Genomic DNA, 24670 nt, shown 5'->3' with positions numbered 1-24670 from the left:
TGACTTCGGAAAGAAAATTGAGCCAATGAAACATTACCCTGAAGCTATTAACATGCAGCTGATCTCCCAAAGTTTGGTCTTGAAGAGGCGGAGGATGAGCTGTGATGTGGTGTGAGAAGAGGCTCCCTGCAGTGAGCTTTCAGTGTCCAGCAGTGGACATACAGGGTCTTCTGTTGAACCTCGATTTGGTGCCATTACCCCCCGTCGCTCCTCTCTGTCCCCAACAGAGTTCTCCCATTCATTTCCTTATTTGGATTCCGCTATGGGAGACCTCCCACGAGCCTGGGTGAACTGTTACACTTCACGACAAGACTATTAATTAATCAGAGCAACTGTATCTTTGTTTTGCACGATATACGCTAAATGTTTTCTCTTTTTGTAGGGGTGCGGGGGGGACACACTAACTTAAAACCAATGTTTATAGACAGATGTCCAAGAAAGTGATAATACGAGATTATTTTGCTCTATAATTTGAAGTATGGAATTGCTTAGTGCCTCTTTTGTTTGAAATCATACCACTGTAACCATGTGGCAAGACCTCTCTGGGTCTCATATGCTGTAATACTGGACAGATTGTAACTAAATTATTATTATTTTTTTTTTACTGTACAAAATCTGTTATTGTTATTCTAAAACTTAAAAACAGGTGATTTAATTTAGGACAAAAACTTAGTGGACAAAACACAACAAAGGAATCCCTTGGGGGTTTTCCTGGACATCATGTGAGTTACCAATCTAACTTCCTCCACCTGCAGAGTTTCTTTCATCTGAACTGAGTCATTCTGGCACTTCTCCCACCTTTGCCTTTGTTTCTGAACTGCAGGGGTCCTCACTACCAACCCTCACTTCCCAGGCCGTCGCATCCGAGTATTTCCTGTGTCGTACAGTTCCATACAGAAACACAGAGAATGCGATTTGTCTCATGATTTGTCTTCTCCCTCCGTACTTCTTTTCACATCAGTTTTACTAGTGGTTTTTTTTGGGGGGGGAGGAGGTACGTGTTGATTTAAATATGAAGAAGTTTCTATTTTTATGCATGTTATGTAGCAAAGGAAAAGAAAACTCATTAATGACAAAAAATGGGTAATAAAAAAATTATAATTTCATAGTTGGTGTGAACTGTTTTTCAACTGAATCTCAGCATTCCTCTAAGCATGCTTGTCATGGATGGTAAACAACTTAATTGACTGCAAAAATGTCTTGGAACATGATGCTATAAAATCACTCAAATCTTTCTACAAAGGGCCACAGTTAAAACAAGTCTTCGCTATAGAAATGAATGCTTCTCCAAATACTATAAATATGGGTTTAAAAATGTCTCTTTTTACATTTATTTAAAAATAAATATCCATAAAAGGTGAAAACCTTACTCTGTTCTAACAGCTATATATTGCATACTGTAAGAAATGGGTTCAATTAATGTAGAAAAAAAAATGGGAATATTTCCTCTGCCTCAGTTTATTTTTGCAATTATAATATTCCATCCATCCATTTAACTTCTAAACCCACTCATCCTTGCAGCGGCTCGGGGAATCACATTTGTTTTTTGTTTTTTATTTTAGTCTTTAAAATACCAAAAAATTTGCACATAGCAATTGTTTATGTTTCATTTACTCGCCTCTGATGATATGCCATTCCCCCTCCCCTTTTTGTGCTGTAAAACAGATGTATTAGACGTATTAGTTTATATATTAAACCCTTTGCTGCCTGAATGCATTGTTTTGACATGAAAAAAAGAGGAAGTTACAAATAAAGTCCACCAGAGGGCACTGTTATGCTGTACCTTTAAAACGTTACAGTATCCGATTCTCTTTCTTCTCCGCTTTAATTACAAACTATAACAAAAACAGTAATTTAGCGAAGAAGTTATTTTACAAATAACTTTTAAAGAGCCATCTCAGACTATGTCTAATTTTTACTAGTGTTTTTTTGTGTGTATTTCCGCATTATAGGTGGGACTATTAGTGGACCAGCCCTGTTGTGTTACGTTTGGGGAAGTTGCTCAATATTGGAAAGGCACATTTCCCTTCACCGTAAGGATATTCATGTGCTGCTTCTCTGGTTTTAGCAGCGCTGTCTCCGCAGTTTCTTTACCTTTCATGGGTTGGTGGATTTTGTCAACATGACGGTCAGATAAAAACCAAATGAGCAGATATCACCAGAAACTCTTTGTCGGGATGAGTAGTTCTTTGACTTCCGCTACTTACATTCGCAACATCAGTTACGGTCTACGCCGCCAGCTGTCCGACTTTCTGGACCCTCAGGACAGGTGGAAGGATGTGATCGTGTCCATACGGAAGCCGAGCGGGGAGCCGAGGTACTCCCAGCTTCACGTCAGGTGCGTCAGCTCTCGTTACTGTTCGTTGCGTGTTCAAAATAGGATAAAACATTGTCGCTGTATGTTTTTAGGAGGTTTGAAGGTCTCGTGACGCAGGGGAAGAGTCCCACCGTGGAGCTGCTGAATGACTGGGGAACCACCAACTGCACAGTGGGACAACTGGTGGATATTTTGAAGAGCAGCGACTTGTTGGCTGCCGCCAGTCTCCTGCTACCTTGTAATGAATTATTATTACATATTGTAAATGTCATCATTTTGAACTTCATTTGAAAGTTTTACCTTAAACCCCTACATATTGTTCCCGTAAATTACATTATATCAAAGCTTTTGGTGCAGAATTGGGTAACAAATCATACAGTAGTTTCTTTCTGGGTAATTACAAAATAATAATAATTAAACAGTGACTGTTTACACAGCACCATATTTATCTTCTTGAACACAGGGGAAGAATATTCGTCGGCAGAGACACACCAGCTTCCTTTACCTCCTGACAGAGACCCTCCAACCAGACCACTGGGTGAGACCCAGAGTCAGCCTCCACCCGCTGGACCAGCACCGGAGACACAAGTACTGAGTGAAAACAGCGAAACAGGACACACAGGTGTGTGCTCAGTTTCATTCCCAAACACTTACTTGTAAACACGTAACACCTGCATACCTTGCAGAAAGAAGTATTTATTCAGTCTGAACTTCTGTTTTTTTTAAATTATTATTATTACTTTTTGGGATAGACAAACTTGACAAAGTGGGACGAGAAGGATGCGTCTTTTGCAAATATGTTTTTACTAATATAAAACTAAAAAGGATTGTATGTATTTTTATATCTGTTTTCACCTTAACTTCCAGGAAATCCAATGTACATAGATACCTTCGGAAATAATTGAAATTAGTACATAAAGTCCAGCTATGAGTACAACTTTCATGGTACAGCTGAAACCATGAAAGCCTCAGAGGTGTGTTAGAGAATATTAGAGGACAAAAAGGCATAATTAAAGCCAAGAAATACACCACAAAGGTCAGGGAGCGAGTCATCCACACATTTAAAGCAGGGTTCAGTGTTACAGAAACAACACCCAAAGATTTGGACGTTTCACTGTTCAGTTCAACATGTGCAAAACCTACAAGCATGTAGCTGTGAACTTAAAAGAAAGGTATTTTTCAGAGAACAACTCAAGGTGTCTATGGTAAATCTGGACTAGCTGCATAGATCTAAAGAATCAGTTGACAACTGCAAAAATCTGGTGTTTTGGAAAAGCAGGACGAAGAAAACATGGTTGAAAGAAAGCAATGAGAAATCTCATTAGCAATGTAGCACAGGCTAATGTAGGAGGCAGATCAAACATGTGCAAGAAAGTGACCAGGTCAGATTGAGTCCAAAGGTTAAACTTTCTGGTCTACGTGCGAGACGCTAACACTGAGTAAAACATGGTGGTGGCAGTATGGTGGTGTGGGGGCGCTGTCTTTTAACTGGCTGCTTTAATTTCATTTCATAATTACCGCCTACTTTTGTGTTGGTCTGTCACATAATATGTGACAATGAAATATATTACAGTTTGTTGTGATGATGAGACAAAAATGCAACCATGATGCTACGGTACCTTTCAGGCATAAGGCATGTTACGCCTTATGCCTACGGTAGGCATACGGTGCCTACGGTAGGCATACGGTGCCTACGGTAGGCATACGGTGCCTACCATAGGCACCATAACATGCCTACGCTGCTGCTGTGCTGCGGTAGGAACCTATGTGTAGCAACCGGTGCCTTATGAAAGGCACTGTAGCATCATGGTTGGGTTTAAATGTCATACTTATTTACAGTTTGAGGGTGTTTTATGTTATCTTTGTGCTTATTTCAGTTAATGAAATGTGAAATTAAAAGCAACTAAATAAGACAATAACAGACACAAAACACTTTCAACGTTCTGTCATTTTTACATCTTATTGCACATAGTGAAGATAAATCAAAACATCTCTTATCTTGGTGGAAATTTTAACCCTGTGTATTTTGTCTTGTGCTTTTAAACTGTTGGTTTTTGTTGCAAGATGTAATCAGGAACCTCTATTGAAGTACTTTGAATATTTTCCCACTTAAACTATAACTTCTATGCAAGTTATAGTTACTTCCATACAAGCTGTAGTTGTATGAAACACAACTATAACTAACAAGAAACAAAAACACTTGAAACTTTGGCCGTGCAACTTTAAACCGTTGTACGTTTTTACATTTTTGGCCAGCAGGTGGCAGCAGTGACTCCTTTGACCCACTTTCTGTGCATCCCTTGTCAGGCGTCTCCAGTTTTATGTACAGTGAGTTGAGGAAGATCACGGGCAACTTTGACGACCGGTCCGTCTCAAACGGCGGCAGCCGACTCGGAGAGGGGGGCTTTGGCACCGTGTACAAAGGCTTCCTGAACAACAGAGCTGTGGCGGTGAAAAAACTAAACCCGGTAAGTCAAGAGTGTCCATGAAGAAGAGGGCACACTGTTTCACATGCTTGAACACACGATGTCCCTTCTAGATAGATGACATGCCTCTGGACAAGCTGCAAGATCAGTTTAACCAAGAGATTCAGACTCTGAAAGTGTGAGTTTGTGTCCGTCGGCGTAAAATGTGACGCTTTCTGTTCTCCTCCATCTACGTAAGAAAGTTCTGTTTTAATCAAAATGTTTTCCTAACAGGTTGAAACACGAGAACTTGGTTGACATGGTTGGATTCTCATGCAACGAGCAGCAGATGTGTATAGTGTACGCCTTCATGGCCAACGGATCTTTGCTGGATCGGATCGCTTGCCTGGTAAAAAAAAAATAAAATAAAAATCGTCCGCCGTTCCACGCATACAGAAAAGCTGGCCTGGCCTCCATGCAGAGGATTTAGCTTTTGTTTTCGTTTACATAGGACGGAAGTCCTCCTCTTTCCTGGCGACAGAGGTGCTTGATCGCAGAAGGGACCGCTAGAGGTTTGGAGTACCTCCATAGCAACCATCACGTACACAGAGATGTTAAGAGGTGTGGCGGCTGGAGTCTTTGTGTAATATTCATCTCTTCTGATAGCTGTTTTCTTATTTTTATAAAAATAGTTGAACAATCTTGAAATTCTGAGACTAAAGATCTACAGTGCTTTAAACTATTTGTACTCATTTTGTCAAATGACAAACACAAACATCAGTGATATTTGTTCTGATTGCATACAAGACTGTCATGGAAGATTTGTCAAATGTAATACATAGATCATGTTACCTTCTTCACACTTCACAATTATGCACTACGTTGTCTTGGTCTGCCACATAAAATCTTGATGAAACACATTGTAGCTCATGGTTCTGACAAAGTGCAAAAAACGTCCAATAGCATCAGTACGTTGCCGATCCACTGCATCCTTCCCTCAACTCGCAACAATAAACATCACAAATCTGTTTTGTCTTCCTTCAACTTGAGCAAAAACAAAAATGTTTTTATTTTTATCTTTGCTCATTGTGACTCCTATTTGTTTCACCCTCTTAGTGCGAACATCCTGCTGGATGAGAACTTTGTGGCGAAAATCTCCGACTTTGGGCTGACGAGAGCGTCGGCCACGCACACGTCTACGACGATGAGGACGGACAGGATCGTAGGGACCCGTGCGTACATGGCCGCTGAGGCTCTGAGGGGAGAGATCACCCCAAAATCTGACGTGTTCAGCTTCGGAGTGGTACGCTTCGGACACACACAGACACACACACACGCACAAAGGAAATACGGCTTCGTTTTGCCGCTTACTTTTAAGCTTGATCGAAGGTTGTTGAGTTGGCAAACTAAGCACTATTTTTTTTGGTTGTTTTTTTTAGAAATTTCAAAGATCTGTAGTTTAGCCTGAATAATCAAGTCCAGATTCTTTTCACTCAGTATTTAGTGGTGATATTTAGTCACATTAAAATGGCATGCATTAAAAAAGCATGCAAGACATTTATGAGAGTCGTACGCCAGGTGACGCAGTTGATTCAGAGTTTCATGAACTCCTCTGTCTGGCACAGAGTTCTTGAGTCAAACGTGAGGCAGTCTGTCAAACATTAGCAAGACAATGATCCCGAACACAACAGCAGCAGCAAATCCATAACAGAGTTACTGAAAAGGCTAAAACTATCACGGTGTTACAGTTTCCCAATCAAAGTCTGAAGCTCAGCCCAAATGGATTGTGGAGCAAATAATCTACAAACCCGCAAATTACTATTGACTATTAACTACTAACTACATCTGTGGCTTTTGTTTGTTTGTTTGTTTGTTTGTTTGTTTAATTACCAAAAACAAAGCGGACCCTCTTGTTGTGTGTCCAGACATTCTAGTTAGATCTGAGTCATTTTGAAGCCTGGTAAAGATCAGATCTTTTTTTTTTCATGCCTTGAAAGCAAAGAACTGAGAGTGTACACTTTTTTAGTCCAAAAAAAGTTGCGACTCAGTCTTATTCCAGTTCTGGGTGGTGCTGTGCTGGTGGTCTTATTGTGTCTTTCCTTGCGTCTGTCTGAAATTACCTTCCCCCCCACCCTTGTTATTATAATATTTTCAGATTCTCTCTGCACAGGTTCATACGCAGGGCTTACTAAATCCTCTCCACTGGTAACTCGGGGCTCTTTCTGTTTGTAATGAAAAAATAACAAATAAAGAAATGCCTACCAGGCGGGTTGTTTACATACACAAGCAGCTTTCCCAGGTTAGCAGATCCAATTCCATTTAAAGTGGATGTGCAGCAGGAGTAAAATGCAGTTTCCTGCTAGAGAAGTTCCTCCTTTTTTATTCTGAGGGATGCCAGTAGCTGTATTGTTCACTATCTTTTTCTTTCTTTTTTTTTTTTTAATCTGAGCAGCTGTGGGAGTGGGGCTGTTCTGGTTGAAGATGCGGGGCGCATGGAGAGGAAATAAGAGGCTGCCTGTTGCCCAGAGCCGTGTAATTAACCTCATGGCTCTGCTGTCTACAGGTGCTGTTAGAAATATTGTCTGGACTTCCGCCAGCTGATGAAAACAAGGAGCCCCAGTTCCTGGTAAGCTGCGCACGAGGCTTTTACTTTAGCAGGAAACAAGCTGCTATCAGTGACAAAAAAAAAAAAATTAAATAAAAGAAAACCTCAGTCCACCTTTCCCGTTCGCCCCATCTTAGATGGATGTCAGGGACGACATTGATGATGAAGACGAAGATCTGACCCTGGAGCAGTTTTTGGACAGGAAGATGACAGACTGGGAGCTGAGCCAGGTGGAGAGCATCTACTGCTTGGCTTCCAACTGCTTGGACGACAGAAAAAACAGGCGGCCGTTCATCAAACAGGTAAGGGCGCAACGATTTATGGGCGCCAGTTTCCGTACTTTTGGGAGACCGGCCGATACTTACACGTGAAGCCGATATTATAAACCGATCTTATCAAGCTCAGCAAAGGTCTGCAAATCACCCAGTGTCCTTTTCTGCCGATGCATCCAAGCTAGTAGCGTGCTTAAAAGTATGCATTTCTTATAAGGTCCAGTGGTTTACAGTGCCTTCCTTCCTCTGAATGTGTCGCAGTTTCTACTTTGCACAAAGCACCTCCCTGAAGCATGATGCTCCCAACTCCGTGTTCCCCTGTGTGGTCATGCTGTTTTTGACCTGAAACCATTCCCCTGTCGCCCTCGCTGTACGTTTAGGGTCATCATTCTTACTCTTTACACGAGATGAAGAGCTACGAATCTCTGGAGGAGAGGCAGAGAATAAATTAAGGAGTGGGACTTAGTTTACTAGTTTGGTAGGCATTTGGTTCCTCTGGATTTTCTTTAGGAGTATCATAGTGAATGGGGATCAATACAAATCCATTTCACAAATTTTATATTTGTTTTTGTTTTGAATTTTGAAAACTTTATAATTTCATTCATTCTTAAGGTGTTACTATGTGTTGTTTTGTTGCATAAAGTATCAAAATCCATTAAAGGTCATGGCTACAATGTGACAAAATGTGAAAAGAGGTCTGCATACTTTTGGAAGGTTTTGAATATAAAACCCAAAACATTTCTGCTGCTTTAGCTGTTGACAGCTTTTTAAAGTAAAATTCTGTTTTGTTTTTTTAATTTGCAGGTTGTTTCAGAGATTCACAGCGTCGTCAAAAGCATCTCGTTGGAATCGTAGGCATGGAGGGAAACGAGAGGCTCACATTACTGAGTCAGTCTGTTCCAAAGTAAAGACTGACAAGTTTTCTGTCTTTTGACTTTAAAAATGTCCCTATTGACTAAGAAAGAGATTTAGCATTAAAACATCTTTCCCTACTTTATTTATATTCATGAAAATTTGAAGAGGAGCACCAACAGGACATACGAGCTCCACTACAGATATTTAGTCATCAGCATGGCATAAGCCCGTCTTACAGCAACAGCTCCAGTCAGAGGCATCGCCAGATTTGTTGCAAGACTGACTGCTACTGGAAATCCTTCCCGTCCACAGCATCACCTCCATGACTTTTTAAAGATACTTGGAGGATGTGAGTTAGAAGAAAAGTGTGAGAACATTTTAATCAACTTTGTGAAAAATTTTCCAGGCTAAATTTTTATGTGCTGTAAAAAAAAAAGTTTTATTTTTGAAGAAATAAAAAAAAGGACAAATTGTCTGATTTAAATATTTTATTTTTCCATCTTTAAAAGAAAGATTTGTAAGAAAACAAAGAAGAACAAACATTATTCGTTTTCTCTAAAGACAATGAATATAAAGGGATTATTTTTCCCCCTTCACATGAGGTGAACTAAGTAGTTTGCCAAATATTAATCAGTAGACCAGTGGATGAGGCAATGTTTCCGTCAAGGTAGTATTCCCTTTTCTATCCGATAAGAGTTTGGCATTCCTTCCTCCATGGGACCCAGGTTTTTATTCGCTTCCTCTCGGTGAAATGCGAGATGGACAAGATAGATGGAATATTTCTGGAAGCCCGGTCTTTTCCACTGAAATCCACACCGACAATCACCAAAAACAGACCGCTTCTTAATCATAGAGCATCACACAGCTACAATATGTACATTTACAGCACTTGCATAGAAAAATAAGTTTCTCAGCAGATGATTTTTTTTCCCCCCATGTAAACCACTTATATCAAAAAGAAGGAATTTTGTCTTTATAAAAATGCGCTGTTAGAACGAATGGAGTCGACAACGTGGGAACAATTCGGATCTTTTCAGCTTTGGAGCACCTCGTTGTGCAAACAGTAAGAGACGAACACACACAAAAAAACCCAAATGATTCTTGACACAGACTTAAGGAATGATATTTAGGAATTAGAATATGAACTCAAAAGAATTTATAATTTTAAAAAAAGCATTTCTTTCTATATTGGCGCGAGTTCACATTAGTCGTGCTTGAAAGTTTTTTTTTTGTTTTTTTTTTCTCCACTAAGTGTCAGAGCTGGCAACGAAGCAAATACCTCAACTTTTATTTGGGCCCCTTGAGTTAGTTAAGCTGCTTGGTGAGTGTGTTAAGATGCGCGTTTCCATTTGACAAGCTACAAATGGAACGTCTGAAGGGTGTCATTGCTCAGTTCTCCTTGGCGTGCATAGTTGGGTAACATGGTGAGAAAAAATTGAGGTTCTTGGGAAAAGAAAACAAAAACATCAACAACAAAAAACGTCAAATACAATTTTTTCGTCGCCCATCACAGGGATGTTCCACTGTGGAACACGTTATGGGGTGGAGGATTTGGGGTGTGTGGGGTGGAGGTGATACTGAGGTGTGTTTTAATCCTCCTCCTCTCCCTCGCCGGGTGGCCGGGTGATTCGGCGTCCTCCCCTCTTACCGGCTGGGCCTTTGGGCTTGGCAAAGCGCTCCTTATAGGCGTGCTGCTTGGGATGCACCTCGGCGTACATGAACTCGCCTGTTAGTTCGGTCCCGTCTTCAATTTCCAACTGTGAAAAAATAAATAAATAAATAAATAATACCTGGCAAGTCGGTGTCAGTCTATAAATAAAGTGGAGTTGCCATTTCAAGCTGTTCAGAATCCAACAAAGGAGTCGTTCAGCTCTCATGCCGATTTGTTTCAAGTTTTTATTTCAATTAATTTTCATGGTAATGGCTCATTTTCTGAGGCAGTGAATTTGGAATATTTTTTTTTTAAGCTGAAAGCCATAATTAAAGAAATGAATGCTTGAAATAGTCTGATCCTTCTGATCAATTAATACAGAGTTTTAAATTTTGAACTGAATTATTAAAAGTAAATTTACATGTCAATTATTTAATCAGCTACACCGAGTACATTGGTTAATTTAAAAAATATCCAACTTCACTCATAACTGCATTAATTAATGCAGGTATATAAAACTATTAATATAGTTTTCATATTTATTTCACTAATAGAGGATCAAACTTTTAAAATAATAGAAAACCATTAATGGTTTAATGTAGTAGTTATGATACAGAGACAAACTTCGTCTCTTATTTTATGATGACCATTTTCAGGTTTTCTATATAGTCTGAAAAAAATCTGGGATTTGGTCAAATTATTTTCCAGGTCTGGATAAGTTTGGACAAGAACAGAGTATATAAAAATAGTTTTATTTCCAGAACTATTTCTCTGTTCTGCTGCCTAAATAAATAAAATCTTTCAGCATTTTCTTCCATCCCATCTATTATTCATCTGACATCCTCCCATCTTGTCTAGTTTATCCATATTTAAAGCTCATCGACTGTAGCACTATCTGCCATAAATTCATACTTTCGCTCTTTCTAAATAAGCTAAAAGAAAAAATGAGACAACTGAACATTTGAATTTATAGAAAAGTCTGGAAGCTCAACTCTAATAATGCATAAGACCTCTGAATCAAGCACAGATTAGCTCTAGTGTGAATCATGACGCCTTCATCTCTCACCTTTTTCTCAATCTCAATCTGCAGTTTGGTTTCCACCATGTCAATCAGGTTATTTTTGCAGCTGGAATACAGCATCCTCTCTCGGATGCTACACTTGTACCCTGGCATAGAATAAATGAAGACTGCAAAAGAGAAAAAGGACAACAAGAGATTAGGGCCAAAAAGATGCTAAGTGGAACGGCGACGTGTAAAGAACAGCGCACCTGTAGACTCCAAGTAGTCGCCTTCATGAGAATGTTTGTACAGGAAGAAGTGGTAACGTGGAGAATCTTTGGGGACTCTCTTTGGCAGGTCTTTCAACTCGGTTGGCTCAGTGCTGCACAAGCGAATCATTTCCTTTTCAGCATCTATTTCCTGTTGACAGAGGAAGGTGAAAGGGGTTATAGTTGGTGTAAGAAAAAGTGACGGCAACCAAAAGAAAAACAGGACTGAGGCGAAGCTAGTCGGACTGGATGTTCACCAGTTTGGTTGTGTTGGTGAAAGGATTCGCCGACTGCAGAATCTCATTTGGACACCTCTCTGCTTTGAGGTCGTCTCCGATGACGACAAGACTCGTTTTTACGGCAAGGGAGAACTCATCCCAGGTCATCACACAAAGTGTTTTTAATGAACAGAACTCCGAAAGTTTGGATTTTCCTTCCAAATGTGCAACATTTTAAGGGGAAATAATTTTTCAAAGGGTAAAAGATTTTATGCAAAAAAAAAAAATATGAGCAAACAATTTCCTAACCCGGAGCTCTGTTGTCAAGGTTACTAGAAAAACAAACAAGAAATGCGTGTCTTCAGACTGCTGTGTGTCTACAGTCCATTTCATCATCGTCCTCTTCCTCTTTTCATCACACAACTTTAATATTGAGAGAATCAACATCTGTAACCTGCTCTCTGTTCTGGGTGGCCTATCCAGGGGGGCAGAATACATACACACACACCCACACACCCACACACAAAACATGATCAGATGTCATTTGCATTCAAACTGGTTTTCTACCGCTTATTTACATGCCCAGTCAGTTTATTCCTGAATGCCAAATTAAATTGAATGTTTTTGCAGGAGCTTCTGGGGGGCAGAGTGTGTGTGCATGTAACCAAACATGTTTGGTTACACGTTTGAGTACAAAAAGGGGCTTGCCCTGGGATAGGTTCACACACTAACTGTGGTGGGTCAAAAATGAAAGAAACCTTTTAAACAGACTCAAGGTGGAAAGTTCTCACAGCTTGCTCACGTTGCTTTATGTTTATTTTCCCTACAGAGCGAACCAATCAAACTGAATTTTAAACCCAAGGAGTGTCAATTAAAGACCACTTATGAGACCTTTTCTTTGGAGTGAAACACTTTACCAAGTTATGGTCAGGAGAATTGTTTTAATGGAATAATAACAAAAAGAAAAAAAAAATCTAAAACCTATCCGTTTGCCTCTGAAGATCACAGAATAACAGGCTTCAATTATTCCTTTGTACTTTGGACTGATCTAATCAGAGCCACGGGTACACTGAATTTTAATGAGCAATGAAACAAAGGCTTTTTTCTCAAAAAAAAAAAAAAAGACTGACTCATTGTGTTTGTAAAAAAGAGCAAAAGCAGCTCCTGACCAGCAATGCTTCCGTTTATAAGGTAACAAAAGTATGAGGTATTTAAGGAGCAAGTTCACTGTTGTAATACACTTCCTGTGCCTTGCAGAAATGTTCTTCACTGCTGAACTCTTATCTTCTTATCTAAGTATTTGTGAGAGTTTTTCTGACAGACCAGAACCAAAAAAAAGCAATAATTGTGAAGTAAAAGGAACATGATAAAAACAACTGTTGTAAGAGACGGAAAAACAAGGAAACTGCTTCACAGAGATCCAGGGACAGACAAGTCAGGGATAAAGTTGCTGAGTAGTTTAAAGCAGGATGAGGCAAAAAAAAAAAAAAATCAAAACCCCAAGCTTTTATCATCTCTTAGCGCATTGGTTAATTTCTTGTTTGAAAATAAAAACAGCATGGTACAACTGCTAACCCACCAAGACAGCGAAGCATCTGTCTTATTTTAAAGTTAAGAAGAGAACACAACATTTTGGCCAACATGCCAAATATGACAGTAAATTAAAACACAATATGCCCCACAGTGAAACATGGTGGTGGCAGCATCATGCTGTTGAGGTCAAAGTAAAATGAATGAAGGAAAAATGGAAGAAAACATCAAGATATCGACTCTTAAACAGCAACAGCTGCTGTGGAATTAGATAATATAATAAATGGTTCAGATTTAAAGATGGTCATGTGCTGGAGTGGCCTAGTCAAAGTTCAGAGTCTGTGGCTAAGCATGTAGCAATAAGCAATTAATCAGTTAATTGCAGGATAAATTAAAAATCAGAAGGAGAATTTTCATTCTTGTGAATCATATTTTTTAAAGGGTAACTTTACTCACACAGACCTCACAATCCATTTTATTTGCAGTTTTGGTTGTTTTTCGATATTTAAAATATCTTCCAGTTCCAGTGTTAAGTGTTGTTTGCAAAATTTATTTGACGGACATAAAAGACGATACCACCATCAATACCTGAAAATGGCCTCAAAACAATATTATCGTTTATCACGGTAATTATTGGGATAATTTATCGTCCTGCAATATTAATTATCGTGTCTGCGACAACTGTGGCAAACTTGAAGATCCTTGTTCACAGACGCTCACCGTCCAATAACAACAACAATCGCATCACAAAAATGTGAAACGGAGGTATGACCACTTTAGCAGGGCAGTGTTTTCTGTTGGGAACTCACCAGTTGCACATAGTTGATTCTCTTTTCCTTAAAATGTGCCAGTGCGTCAGCAGCATCTTTGTGAATGGGGAAGGCCACTCCCTGCAGAGTCTGCTGCTTGGTGTCCACGCTGATGTCCGTCTGGACCTGAACACAAGAGCTGCCGGTTATTAGGCTGCACCCTCAATGTGATTTCTAAATCATTGTTACAACAAACACTTTAAAATTGAACAAATCTCATTAGATGGGATTAAAAAACAAACACACAGTAAACTGCTGAGCCATCCTGCTTAAAAGCTGAGGCACTCTGATAACAGATGAGGAGTCTGTATTGGAAGTGGCAAGGCGCCTTTAGCAAATCAAACAGAGAACTTGAAAATGCAGAAAGGATTACACTGATGGATTGCATCTATTTTTAGAGGTCTGTTCCTGTAAATTGGAAAGCCTCGCAGACATGACTGAGCACAAATGCAGCTACTTCACATTCCAAATACAACTGCATGTTTCTTTTACCCATCTGCCTGGTAAAAAGTCAAGGCAAGACGCTAAATATTTTTAGAGCTTTTGCATCAGGATGGTACAGACTAAAGACATTTTATCTTCCTTCGACAGCTGGTCAAACGGGACCAGCAGCAAAAACCTCAAAACCTCACTTCCCATTTGCGTTGCAGTTTTTAATTGACAGTGCTCTGAAGAGAGGCTGCGCCACTAAAAACAATTCCATATATGGTAAGGAAGAGAGCTGTTGTTTATGTGGCAGGCTGGGAGAGAAAATACGGTTAACTCAGGAAAAATGACTCCAAGTCAAAAACTTGACCTAAACTTCCCCCTGTAGACGTGGTGAAGGTTCAAGTCTGCGAGGTAAGTAGAGGTCCTACATCAGCAGTATCACATTACCACATTCATCTTTCTTATCACAACAAAAGGCAAAGCACGACGACAGAGCTCACTTGTTCCCCAGAGTGAAATCACTCTCCACTGCAGAGCTTGGACATTTGCATACTTGAGGTCAGATTTAGTTTTGAACTCTCAACTACATCTTCTTCAGCCACTTTATTTTTTTCGGATTCGACTCAACAAGCCCCATTACTGGGTAGCTGCGCTATTTTTATTTTTTTTTAATGGACACAAGGGTGTGAGCTGTAAAAGCCTTAATGAGAGTGATCTCTGCCAACATCCTGCTGTTCTAGCCCATCAGCATGTTTGATACTGCCAGGCCAGCATCTGCACACTTGCAATGCTGCTGACCTTGTGCGCTTGAAAGGCCTGCATCGCTGGCCTTCATTGATACTTTCACCCAGCCAGGTTCTGGTTTAGGGAGGTGCAGGGGGGGTTTCACATCACACAGGAGATGTGATTAGGAGGAAGAAGAGGAGCGCTGCTGCAGGCTGAGCTAAGCAGTTATTTTCAACTGCTGAAGTCTAGAAGATGATACAGTGAGTGGCGTTTCCTTTTAGACTTAAACAGCCTGAACTGCACCTACTAGTCTGGACAAGAGAACTGCATTATTTCCTTAAATACAAGTGCGTTCCGGTAGATGCTTTGTAATTAATTTTTTAAATCACAAAATCTCACCATGTATTTTTGGTGTAGTTTCTAGAGTTTGTTTTAAGTCAATAATTTCTTAATACTGATTTGAAGGTGCTACTTTCACTGGAAGACATGAGTTAAATAATCTGCCAGTACAACTAGTACATTTTCATCAATATTAAATGGGTCAATATTTTGTGAAAATCAACTTTTCTTAGCTTTACATAATGTAATTATGTTATTTCCTCAATAAGAACATACCTGGAGTGTTGCTTTGATTCTTTCATGCATGTTTGAGAAATCTTTTAATTTCCCATGGTCACCATTCAGCTGTGCAAAACGCCTGGGTGGACCTAGCTCCGCCTTTAAAATGCAGCTCCTCCTCTGGAGCTGCAGTTTCAAAGTTTCCGAGCTTCCGCCTCACAGACCACCCCTCCCCCCGAGACTCCTATATCTTGCTGAAAAGTCAGTTTTGTCTCATTTCAAGTGTACTAAGATACTTGCACTAGGATTAACAACAAAAGTACTTGGCAAGATTTTGTGTGTTTGCGTGTGAAACCATCTTTCTGGTGTTTACCTCACTGAGTTTGATCTGTCTCAGTTCCTCTTCTGCAGCAGTGAGGGGCAAAGGAGCCGCCTGTGAGGTCAGATATTTCTTGTAACCACTGAAGTTCAAATCCTCCTGCAAACAAAACCGCATGTACAGATTTAAAAAATAATAATAAAATAGAAAAATAGAAACAAAATGATAAACAACTTCATGTGGGGTTCAACGACAAACCTTTGTAGTTCCAAAAATGTCGTCCTTAATGTGCCCTCCTCCAAACTCTTTCTTCAGTGTCGCCCTGGTAGCAGCATATAACATTTTGTGTCGCACCTGGAAAAATAAAAGCATTAAATGTTTTTATTATTATGAAAAATGGGGTCAGATCATGGTTTTTCTGACCAAAAATAATTTCAGTTTTTTGTTTGTTTTTTTTATTTGACCATTTTCTATTTTTCTCAGGGCTACAAAACAGCAAAGAAAAAGTATATTGAATGATAAAAGCTATATGGAACACAAAATCCAAACAATGATGGGAGTGGAATCCACAAATCAGAATTTGTGAATTTCACTCCCATCATTGTTTATATCAAACATAAAATGACACATTTTACGAAAAGACAAAACAAATTCAGCATCGACCTGCCAATCAAGGGAAACACGGCAGCTTTGGATCTCTGACCAATCGACTGGCGCATATCTTAAAATTCACAATCCTGGTGGCTAAAATGTTAAACACAAACTGATCTGATCAAAAATAAAGGATGGATTTTAGATCAAAAATAATATAAAAAAGCAAACTACTCAATTATTTTCCATTTAAATGTTCAACCTTTGAAAAAATTGCATTAGTAATAAAATCTGGAAACTTAAAAGTGTTTTTCTTTTTTCCACACCTAGAAAATAAAAGCAACCTTCATGCATCTTCAAGTCTGAAGGGACTGCAGCATTATTATTGCATGTGTAATGTTCACTTCTCTGTAACTGTTCATTTTGCAGGATTAAATTACCCTGGAACAGCTTGCTTTAGATTTATTGAGTGAAGCCGAGCTTATATTAACTTAAATAGATTAAATATTTTCATCATTTTTTTTCTATGATAAGCATTCTAAGTTTCTTAAAGACCTTTAAAAACTGATAGTTTAAATTTAAGACCTACCAATATCAATTTAGGTTTGTTACCTTAATAACTAATAAACATTAGCATAACAACTATAGTTTAATTTACACAAACTACAAAGAAGCCAGTCGCAGGTGAATTGTCTAAAGTCTTTGAACTTTTATCGTACCGTAAACTAATGCCTAAAGAGAGAGCTAGACCAAATGAAAGCTTCTTAATATAAATAAAACAATTATCTACAATAAAAAAATATTATACAATAAATAGCCAAAAGTACAGAAAACAGAACTAAATTTAACTGAAGACCCATTGAAAATGGAAAATCTTAAAATTAAGATTCTTAAATGTAAACACTGATTAACTCAGTGATCCATTCAGTGCAATTTATTCCAAACATCAGGTTTAGGTTTTGGTTGAGTGAGCTTTACTTCAAGAATCTGGACACACCCTTTAAAAAATAAAAAATATCAAACAGACACTGCACTAATTGCTAAAATTACCACTTTTGTTTTGTGACAGTAAAGTCAATTATGAATAGTTTTATTAATTTGCACTGCCATCCTGCTTGCAGCCTTATAAACCAGTTTACTACTTCAGTTCCTGCAATGAAAAAAAAAAAATGCAGGCACTCACGAAAACGCCACTAAAAACAACGGCCAAGAGTTTTGAACTATGCAGGCAAATTTCTCTGTCATCAAAATAACGGGTTGAAGCTCTATGCACGTGGTTGACCTGATGGATATACCCAAAGTGAAAACAAACGATTCCAGGTCAGTAAAATCAGCAGCATTCATGCACATGCAGGTTGTGAAAAGATTAAGCAACTTCTAGGCAAGCCTCAACCTGACGCTTTATGCTCAGGGACAGGAATGTTAAAGCTCAGCTCTGTGACTCCAGGTGGGAGTTTCAGAACAGTTTCACCTTGCACTCAAGGAGCTACAAACATATTTGCACCTTGCATCTTCATGATGCATAACGTTCCTTTCCACAGCCACGGAAATAATGTTCCCGTGTGATGTCTCAATGAAACAAAATCAGGACGAGTTTGCTATGCTTGAGTCGGCTGCCAAAAACTCAACGGGTTGCATACATTACCCTAAAAACTGAAAGAATCACTTTAAAAAAAAGAGGAAAAGTAGCCTGTTATTTAGAAAAACACCATAATCAAGCCATATTTAGCTTTTAAAACTAAGAAGGTATGAAATCACACACGGGCTGGTTGCTTTGATGCGGTCAACCCCACCCATCTTATACCCAAAGCAGAGCACAACAAATGCTGCGAAGAATGGAAAGCTAGTCATTAAGGCAGCAGGCGCGGCTGTCTTACAGTAGAGTGGTCTGGTGACCAGGAGAGGAGGATCCATTCGTAGCCTTGGTTGTTAGTGGAGTCCAGACGGTACAAAATATAGCATGGCACGGCATCCTCCAGAAGCGGCAGCACTAAGGAATCGTATTCCTGATCCCACTTCTTGGACGCTTTCCTGGTGGCGCCCAGTGTCAGCTGCTCTGGAAGGCAGATGTGTGCAGACCGAAATGTAAGCACCGCAGAAGTTTCTTTCACGCACACACACACACACACACACACACACACACACACACACACACACACACACACACACACACACACACACACACACACACACACACACACACACACACACACACACACACACAACCTTTGGGCAGAGGGGTGAGTTCAGCCTTTTTCTTGGCACAAAAGGTTGTAAATAAATACGAGGTTCTCTGCTTACCATCCTCGATGACGATCTTCAAGACTCGATACTGGTCTCCGCTCCTGGCGTTGGCAAAGATTTCCTTCACGTCGTTCCCCGCTTGGAAAAAGATGGAAAAAATATTGTTTAGAAAAAGAGCTCAAGTGTGCTGAAAGGGACAGTCTAGTCCAGTTGTTGGTTTTCAAAGTCTGATTCGAGCCATCAGGTAAAAGTAAAAGACAAATGGCGGATTAGTCCAATTAAAGTGCATTAAAGTTTGCGACCAAACTTCTTTCGGTTCATTTTAGTCGGTGTATTGGGCACGAAGGCCCATGAATGACCCGCTCGTACACAAATCTATGTTGGAGCTCAATAAATGAAAACCAGACATCGGTCAGCTAAAACTATCAATGCACACCATTGTTTTAAACCATACACAATAAACTGCAAAAACTTTCTATTGTACTCTTTTTACTGATTTTAACTTCGATTAAACAGATGCCACAAAGTTCTCATGTTCAGTTTTGCCTTGCTTATAAGGAAGGTCAGCTTCACTCAAGGAGAGATTTCCTGCTTATGTCAGTTTGTCCTACTTGTGCCGCCCTAAGAGCAGCAATATTTTACACCATAAGCACATTTACTTGGAAAAATACAAGGCTTAGCAGGTGATTCTATAGTTTTACTAAGGTCCTCTGTATTAAAATAATGAATATTATCAGACGTGTTGTAACCAATAACGTAAAGAACCTTAGAAGTGCTAGTTATAATTATTACTTTTCTGTTTAAGTAGTTCATGTTGTACACGGTTTAATTTTTGTGCCAATTCCCTGAAATTGTGGTATATTTTACACAATGTAGTCGTACTGTGCGAGACGTTCATGCCTACTGCAAGTCTAACACCTCTGACTTACATCTGAGCACAGAGGTCAACAGGTAAACTAGCTCCTCAATGACCAACTGCAAATCCAGGTGATATTTTATTGTTATTATTATTATTATTGTTTAAACAGCATAACTAATGTAGAAACACAGGTTCACCAACTCTTTCTGATACAAATCTGTTTGGCAGACAAATGTGTGTGACGTCCAACAGGTGCTTTATCAATGCCTTTATTGAATGGGTCACACATTTATGCGCTTTACGGGTTAGATAATCGGTTTCCCCTAACGGAGCATAGTTGGGACGGAGATAAGCTTCACTTTGGATAAATTAGAACATTTCTATAAGCCAGTTGCTGTTCATAAAAACAGCAGAAAGTGCAATATTCCCCTTTTCCTTGTCTATAACACGTTTTTCTCTCATGTGGATAAACTTGTGAATGCAGACTAAACAAATTACCTGCGCAGGCATCTTGTGTAGCAAGTGGTCACGCCCAATCTGAAAGGTCTCCATCAACACTGCATAATATCCGTGCAATTCAGATAATAACTGGAACCTTGACAGGTGCCAGACCGGCAGTGACTTTAGATGAAGGCGTCGCCCATTGATTCAGAGCCTAAACTAACCTCACAGGGTTTCAGTTTGATGATTAAAAAAACATCGAGAATTACCTCAAAGCGGCGTCAAGAAATGCTTTGAGAAGAAAATGTTTTTGGGTCGGCTACGGAGAAGCAAAACGCTCGGAAATAAGTCCTCCTAAAGTCCAGAGCGGCACAGCTGGTCGCACAAATCACTGGAGCTAGCTAGGCTAGCTAGCAGGGACCGATCAGCTAACTTGACGCTAGCTTCTGATTGCAACAAACTGCACCGGGCGCTTGAACCTAAGCTTCAAATTCAGACAGCAGAGCAGACAAAAGTGAGGCACTGAAATTAGAAATAACCCCTACCTTGAATGCCCGTTTGATGTGACATTGTGTCTATCGTCGGACAGAGGAATGAAGCGGCTGACCAGGCGAGAGCGGAGCGAAGAGAAGAAGCAGGAAGTGAACTACAGCCGAGAGACCCGCCCCGAGTCTGCGGGAGTCACGTGACCTACCCGTCTGTTTGAGGATATTTACTCACTTACTTATATACGGAAAATAACAAAAGAACTTATCTACGGAGCCCGTCTGGTGACATTGCAGTAAAAAAAATAATTAATAAATAAAAAGTGTTCTTCCGAAGCGATAAAAGCTGACTCTTGAATTGCTACAAAATTGAGCTATATTTCCCTCAGCTTACCTTACTGGCTGGCAATTTTGACACCACGAGACACCATCCATCCATTTTCTTTACACCCTTGTCCCTCAGTGGGGTCGGGAGGGCTGCTGGTGCCTATCTCCAGCTAACGTTCCGGGCGAGAGGCGGGGTTCACCCTGGACAGGTCGTCAGTCTGTTGCAGGGCAACACAGAGACAAACAGGACAAGCGACCATACACACACACACACTCACTAGGGACAATTTAGACAGACCAATTAACCTAACAGTCATGTTTTTGGACTGTGGGAGGAAACCGGAGTACCCGGAGAAAACCCACGCATGCACAGGGAGAACATGCAAACTCCATGGAACCCAGAACTTTCTTGCTGCAAGGCAACAGCATTTATTTCAATTTCATTTGTGAATGTTAGAGCCTTATTTTCAACAGTGGAGCTATAAAGGTTGAAAAATGTTATTATTTTGGATAAAGTCTCATCAACACCAATATTTCCATTAAATAAGAGACCAAAATAAGTAGTATGCTTGATAGAGGAAAAGCCTGTCAGACTCTGAGCTCAAAGCAAGACTCCAGAAAGCACCAAACTACTTTTTTTAAATATTACACAATTAATTTAATTTCACGTAATGATCATGGTGGAATTTTGTTTGCTAAGTACTTAATGAAAGATATTTACCGTATTTGATGTTTGTGGGGAATGGTGTATACTCGCAAACGAACAAGTTTGTTCCAGGATTTTCTGGTTTTATCACTTTTATTTTAACAGATTGTGAGAACTGTAAAGAAATCAAAATGGTCACGTAATTCCCAGGAATGGAAGGGAACCAGGTTGGATGGAGACAACAAGGTTGGCTGGATGATGGATGGATGAATGAAAGGAATTAGAATGGATGGAGAGAGGGAACCAGGATGGATGAAACTCTCCGTGCTCAGACACAAACAAAAAGGAGAAAGAGGAAATCAGAGATGAATTATTTTCATCAACATTTATTATGTCGTGATGGAAAATAAAAACCCAACTGAGAAGAAAGAAGCTGCTGAGTGAAGGACCGAAGGGAAGAAGTCCTCTTCATTCTCAAACTTTAAATTCTAATGAACATTTAAAATATCCTAAATAAATAAACAGAAACTACAAAGTAAAAGGAATTATGAAGTTTCTGGTCTCAACTAAACCTTTTGTTTAAAGAACAATTTTGTTTACAAAACACAGAATACAAGACTTTATTCAGCCAGTTTTTGGTTGAAACGGAGAAACAAATTATGCAAATGTAAATTGAGGACAGGAAGGCGACAACAGGACAGGTGCAGGTTCCAAGTCAAACCCTTTAATAACTCAAGAATGAAATCACTTTTCAAAAACTCACTTTTAAATGTTACTTAAATAAACAGCAAAATACCTGCAGCATTCCTTAAGAAAGATCGCTTAGAAAGTTTCAAGTCGAAATGGAGAATGATCAGGAAGCGTCAGTTGGGAAAGCTTCCAGGGTTTCCTCCAGAAAACCTGGTGAGCCTGGTGGAAGAGCTGCTGGGGTCGTCCACAGTGGCGCAACTACACATTATTCAGGTGGATGCGAAAACTTGTCTTCTCTCAGCTCCAGTCGGTCATGGCAGATGGCTGCTGGTACTGAGCCAAGTTCTGGTTCTGCTGGAGGTTTCTTTCTGGTAGAAGGGAGTTCCTCTTCTCCACTATCGCTACATGCATTCTCTGTATGAGGGACTGCTGTAAAGTCAACGACTCAACACAAGCGATTTGCTGTCCCCCCCTGCTGGTCAGTTGGAGTTAATGCTGTAAGTAATGACTAGACAATCTCAAGAGACCTCTTAAATGACCTTCTAGTAATCTTTATAATGGATTCCATACACACATTTGGCTGAAGAATCTAAGTTTGGTTGGTTAGTTTTCACACCTTTACCCGTCGGAAGGGTTTGTTTTCACACAAAACCAACTTAAAGGTAACAATAACCCTTTGGTACCCAGTAGGGTTTTGTTTTCACACACCCAACCGAACTGTGTATGAAAACAAACACCGTTGTGAAACAAAACACTGAACACGACGTTAGTTTTAACTTGTAGCGAGGAATATTTACAAGCCACTGTTTTCTTAATTCAGGATCGTTTGGAAATCCACAAAAACTTAAAAGCCAATTATATTTGGAAGACGATAATGTTCATGGTATTGCTTTATTTGCTTCTGAAATACGACTTTGTCTTTTCTAGCTTTCATGGCAACTCAAAGCGGAAGCACCAAAGCCACATTTTGCTCATGTGGATGTGATGTCAGCGCTGTACGTGCAAAGAACCCACTGCAAAAAAACAGTACGAATCTAAACCTCTAATAAAACCCAATAGCTTGATAAAAACATCAAGCTGTATGCCAAGAACGAGCGAGACATCGACTCACTGATCCACACCACCAGGATCTACAGCATTGACATTGAGATGTTATTCGGACTAGAGAAGTGTGGTCAGATGGTTACAAAGAGAGGGAAGGTCATCCACACAGAACGAGTCTCACTCCCAGAAGGAACATTAGCAGACATAGAGCACAGTTACAAGTACCTGGGAATGCCACAAGCAAATGGTAACCACAATGAGGTCACAAGGAAAGGAGCCACAGCCAAATACCTCCAACGAATAAGACAAGTCCTGAGAATCCAGCTCAATGGCAAGATCAAGATCCGTGCAATAAACAGCTATGCCTTACCAATAATCAGATACCCTGCTGGAATAATTAGCTGGCCAATGGAGGAGATAAAGGCCACGGATGTTAAGACTTGGAAGCTACTAACCATGCATGGAGGGTTCCACCCCAAATCCAGCACCCTGAGACTGTACACGAGCCTCAAGGAAGTGTGAGAGCCACCGTCCAGGATGAAACATCCAAGATCCATAAATACATCAAGGACAAAGCCTCAACAGACGATGTGCTCGGCGAATGTCTCAGACAATGGGGAACAGAGGACGAGGTGCTGGAGGTACCATCATGGGAGGACAAGCCCCTACATGGGATGTACCACAGACAAATAACTGAAGTGGCTGATATCAGGAAATCCTATCAATGGCTGGAAAAAGCTGGACTCAAGGACAGCACAGAGGCACTCATCCTGGCCGCACAGGAACAGGTCCTAAACACCAGAGCAATAGAGGCTCAGATCTACCATACCAGACAAGACCCAAGGTGTAGATTGTGCAAGGAGGCCCCTGAGACAGTCCAGCACATAACAGCAGGGTGCAAGATGCTGGCAAGGAAAGCGTACATATAACGACATAACCAAGTGGTGGGCATAGTGTACAGAAAAAAGGAGCACTAGAAACTGGAGCAATACCAGGGGCTCAGAGAGGAACTGGAAAAGACCTGGAAGGTGAAGACCACAGTGGTGCCAGTGGTTATCGGGGCTCTCGGGGCAGTCACCCCCAAACTGGAGCAGTGGCTAAAATAGATCCCAGGAACAACATCAGACATCTCAGTCCAGAAATGTGCAGTTCTAGGCACAGCCAAGATACTGCGCAGAACAAATATTGACTCTGCTAAAACATCAGAATAAATGATCCTGTTCCAGCTACAAATATAAATAAATTTGGACACTAAGAATGGAATCAAAGTGGATAAAAAGTGATCAGTTTGAATGATTGGGATTCTGGTAGAGGACCCGAGCTCAGAGGATGAAAGAGACCACCCGCGGAGGGTGAGAAGGGAATTTCTTTTACATTTTT

At 40.1% G+C, this 24670-nt stretch overlaps 2 protein-coding genes across 3 annotated transcripts; one reads left to right on the top strand and one right to left on the bottom strand.

Moving 5' to 3' along the window:
• The first annotated feature begins 1974 nt into the window (after positions 1-1974).
• irak4 (interleukin-1 receptor-associated kinase 4) lies at positions 1975-8920 on the top strand. Of its 2 annotated transcripts, none has more exons than XM_081607864.1 (11): positions 1975-2338; positions 2410-2555; positions 2781-2939; positions 4577-4785; positions 4857-4921; positions 5017-5131; positions 5234-5343; positions 5839-6025; positions 7286-7348; positions 7465-7629; positions 8404-8920. In XM_081607864.1, the coding sequence occupies exons 1-11, from the start codon at positions 2145-2147 to the stop codon at positions 8452-8454; spliced, it is 1464 nt and encodes a 487-aa protein (XP_081463990.1). In that variant the 5' UTR covers positions 1975-2144; the 3' UTR covers positions 8455-8920. The 2 variants fall into 2 exon arrangements, with proteins under 2 accessions (XP_081463990.1, XP_008409248.1); XM_008411026.3 differs by having other exon boundaries at positions 1978-2338; positions 4625-4785.
• Positions 8921-8924: 4 nt separating this feature from the next.
• twf1a (twinfilin actin-binding protein 1a) lies at positions 8925-20805 on the bottom strand. Its single transcript, XM_008411024.3, has 9 exons — positions 20644-20805; positions 18856-18936; positions 18432-18610; positions 16222-16317; positions 16018-16122; positions 13932-14057; positions 11375-11525; positions 11172-11293; positions 8925-10211 (listed from the first exon to the last, which is right to left on the bottom strand). The coding sequence occupies exons 1-9, from the start codon at positions 20666-20668 to the stop codon at positions 10044-10046; spliced, it is 1053 nt and encodes a 350-aa protein (XP_008409246.1). The 5' UTR covers positions 20669-20805; the 3' UTR covers positions 8925-10043.
• Between the last annotated feature and the right edge of the window lie 3865 nt (positions 20806-24670).

Source organism: Poecilia reticulata, chromosome 6 (genome assembly GCF_904066995.2).
Source record: "Poecilia reticulata chromosome 6, P_reticulata-male-v2, whole genome shotgun sequence".
Lineage (NCBI taxonomy): Eukaryota > Metazoa > Chordata > Actinopteri > Cyprinodontiformes > Poeciliidae > Poecilia > Poecilia reticulata.
The sequence above is the reverse complement of the archived record's forward strand: the minus strand, read 5'-3'. Positions and strand labels throughout refer to the sequence as shown.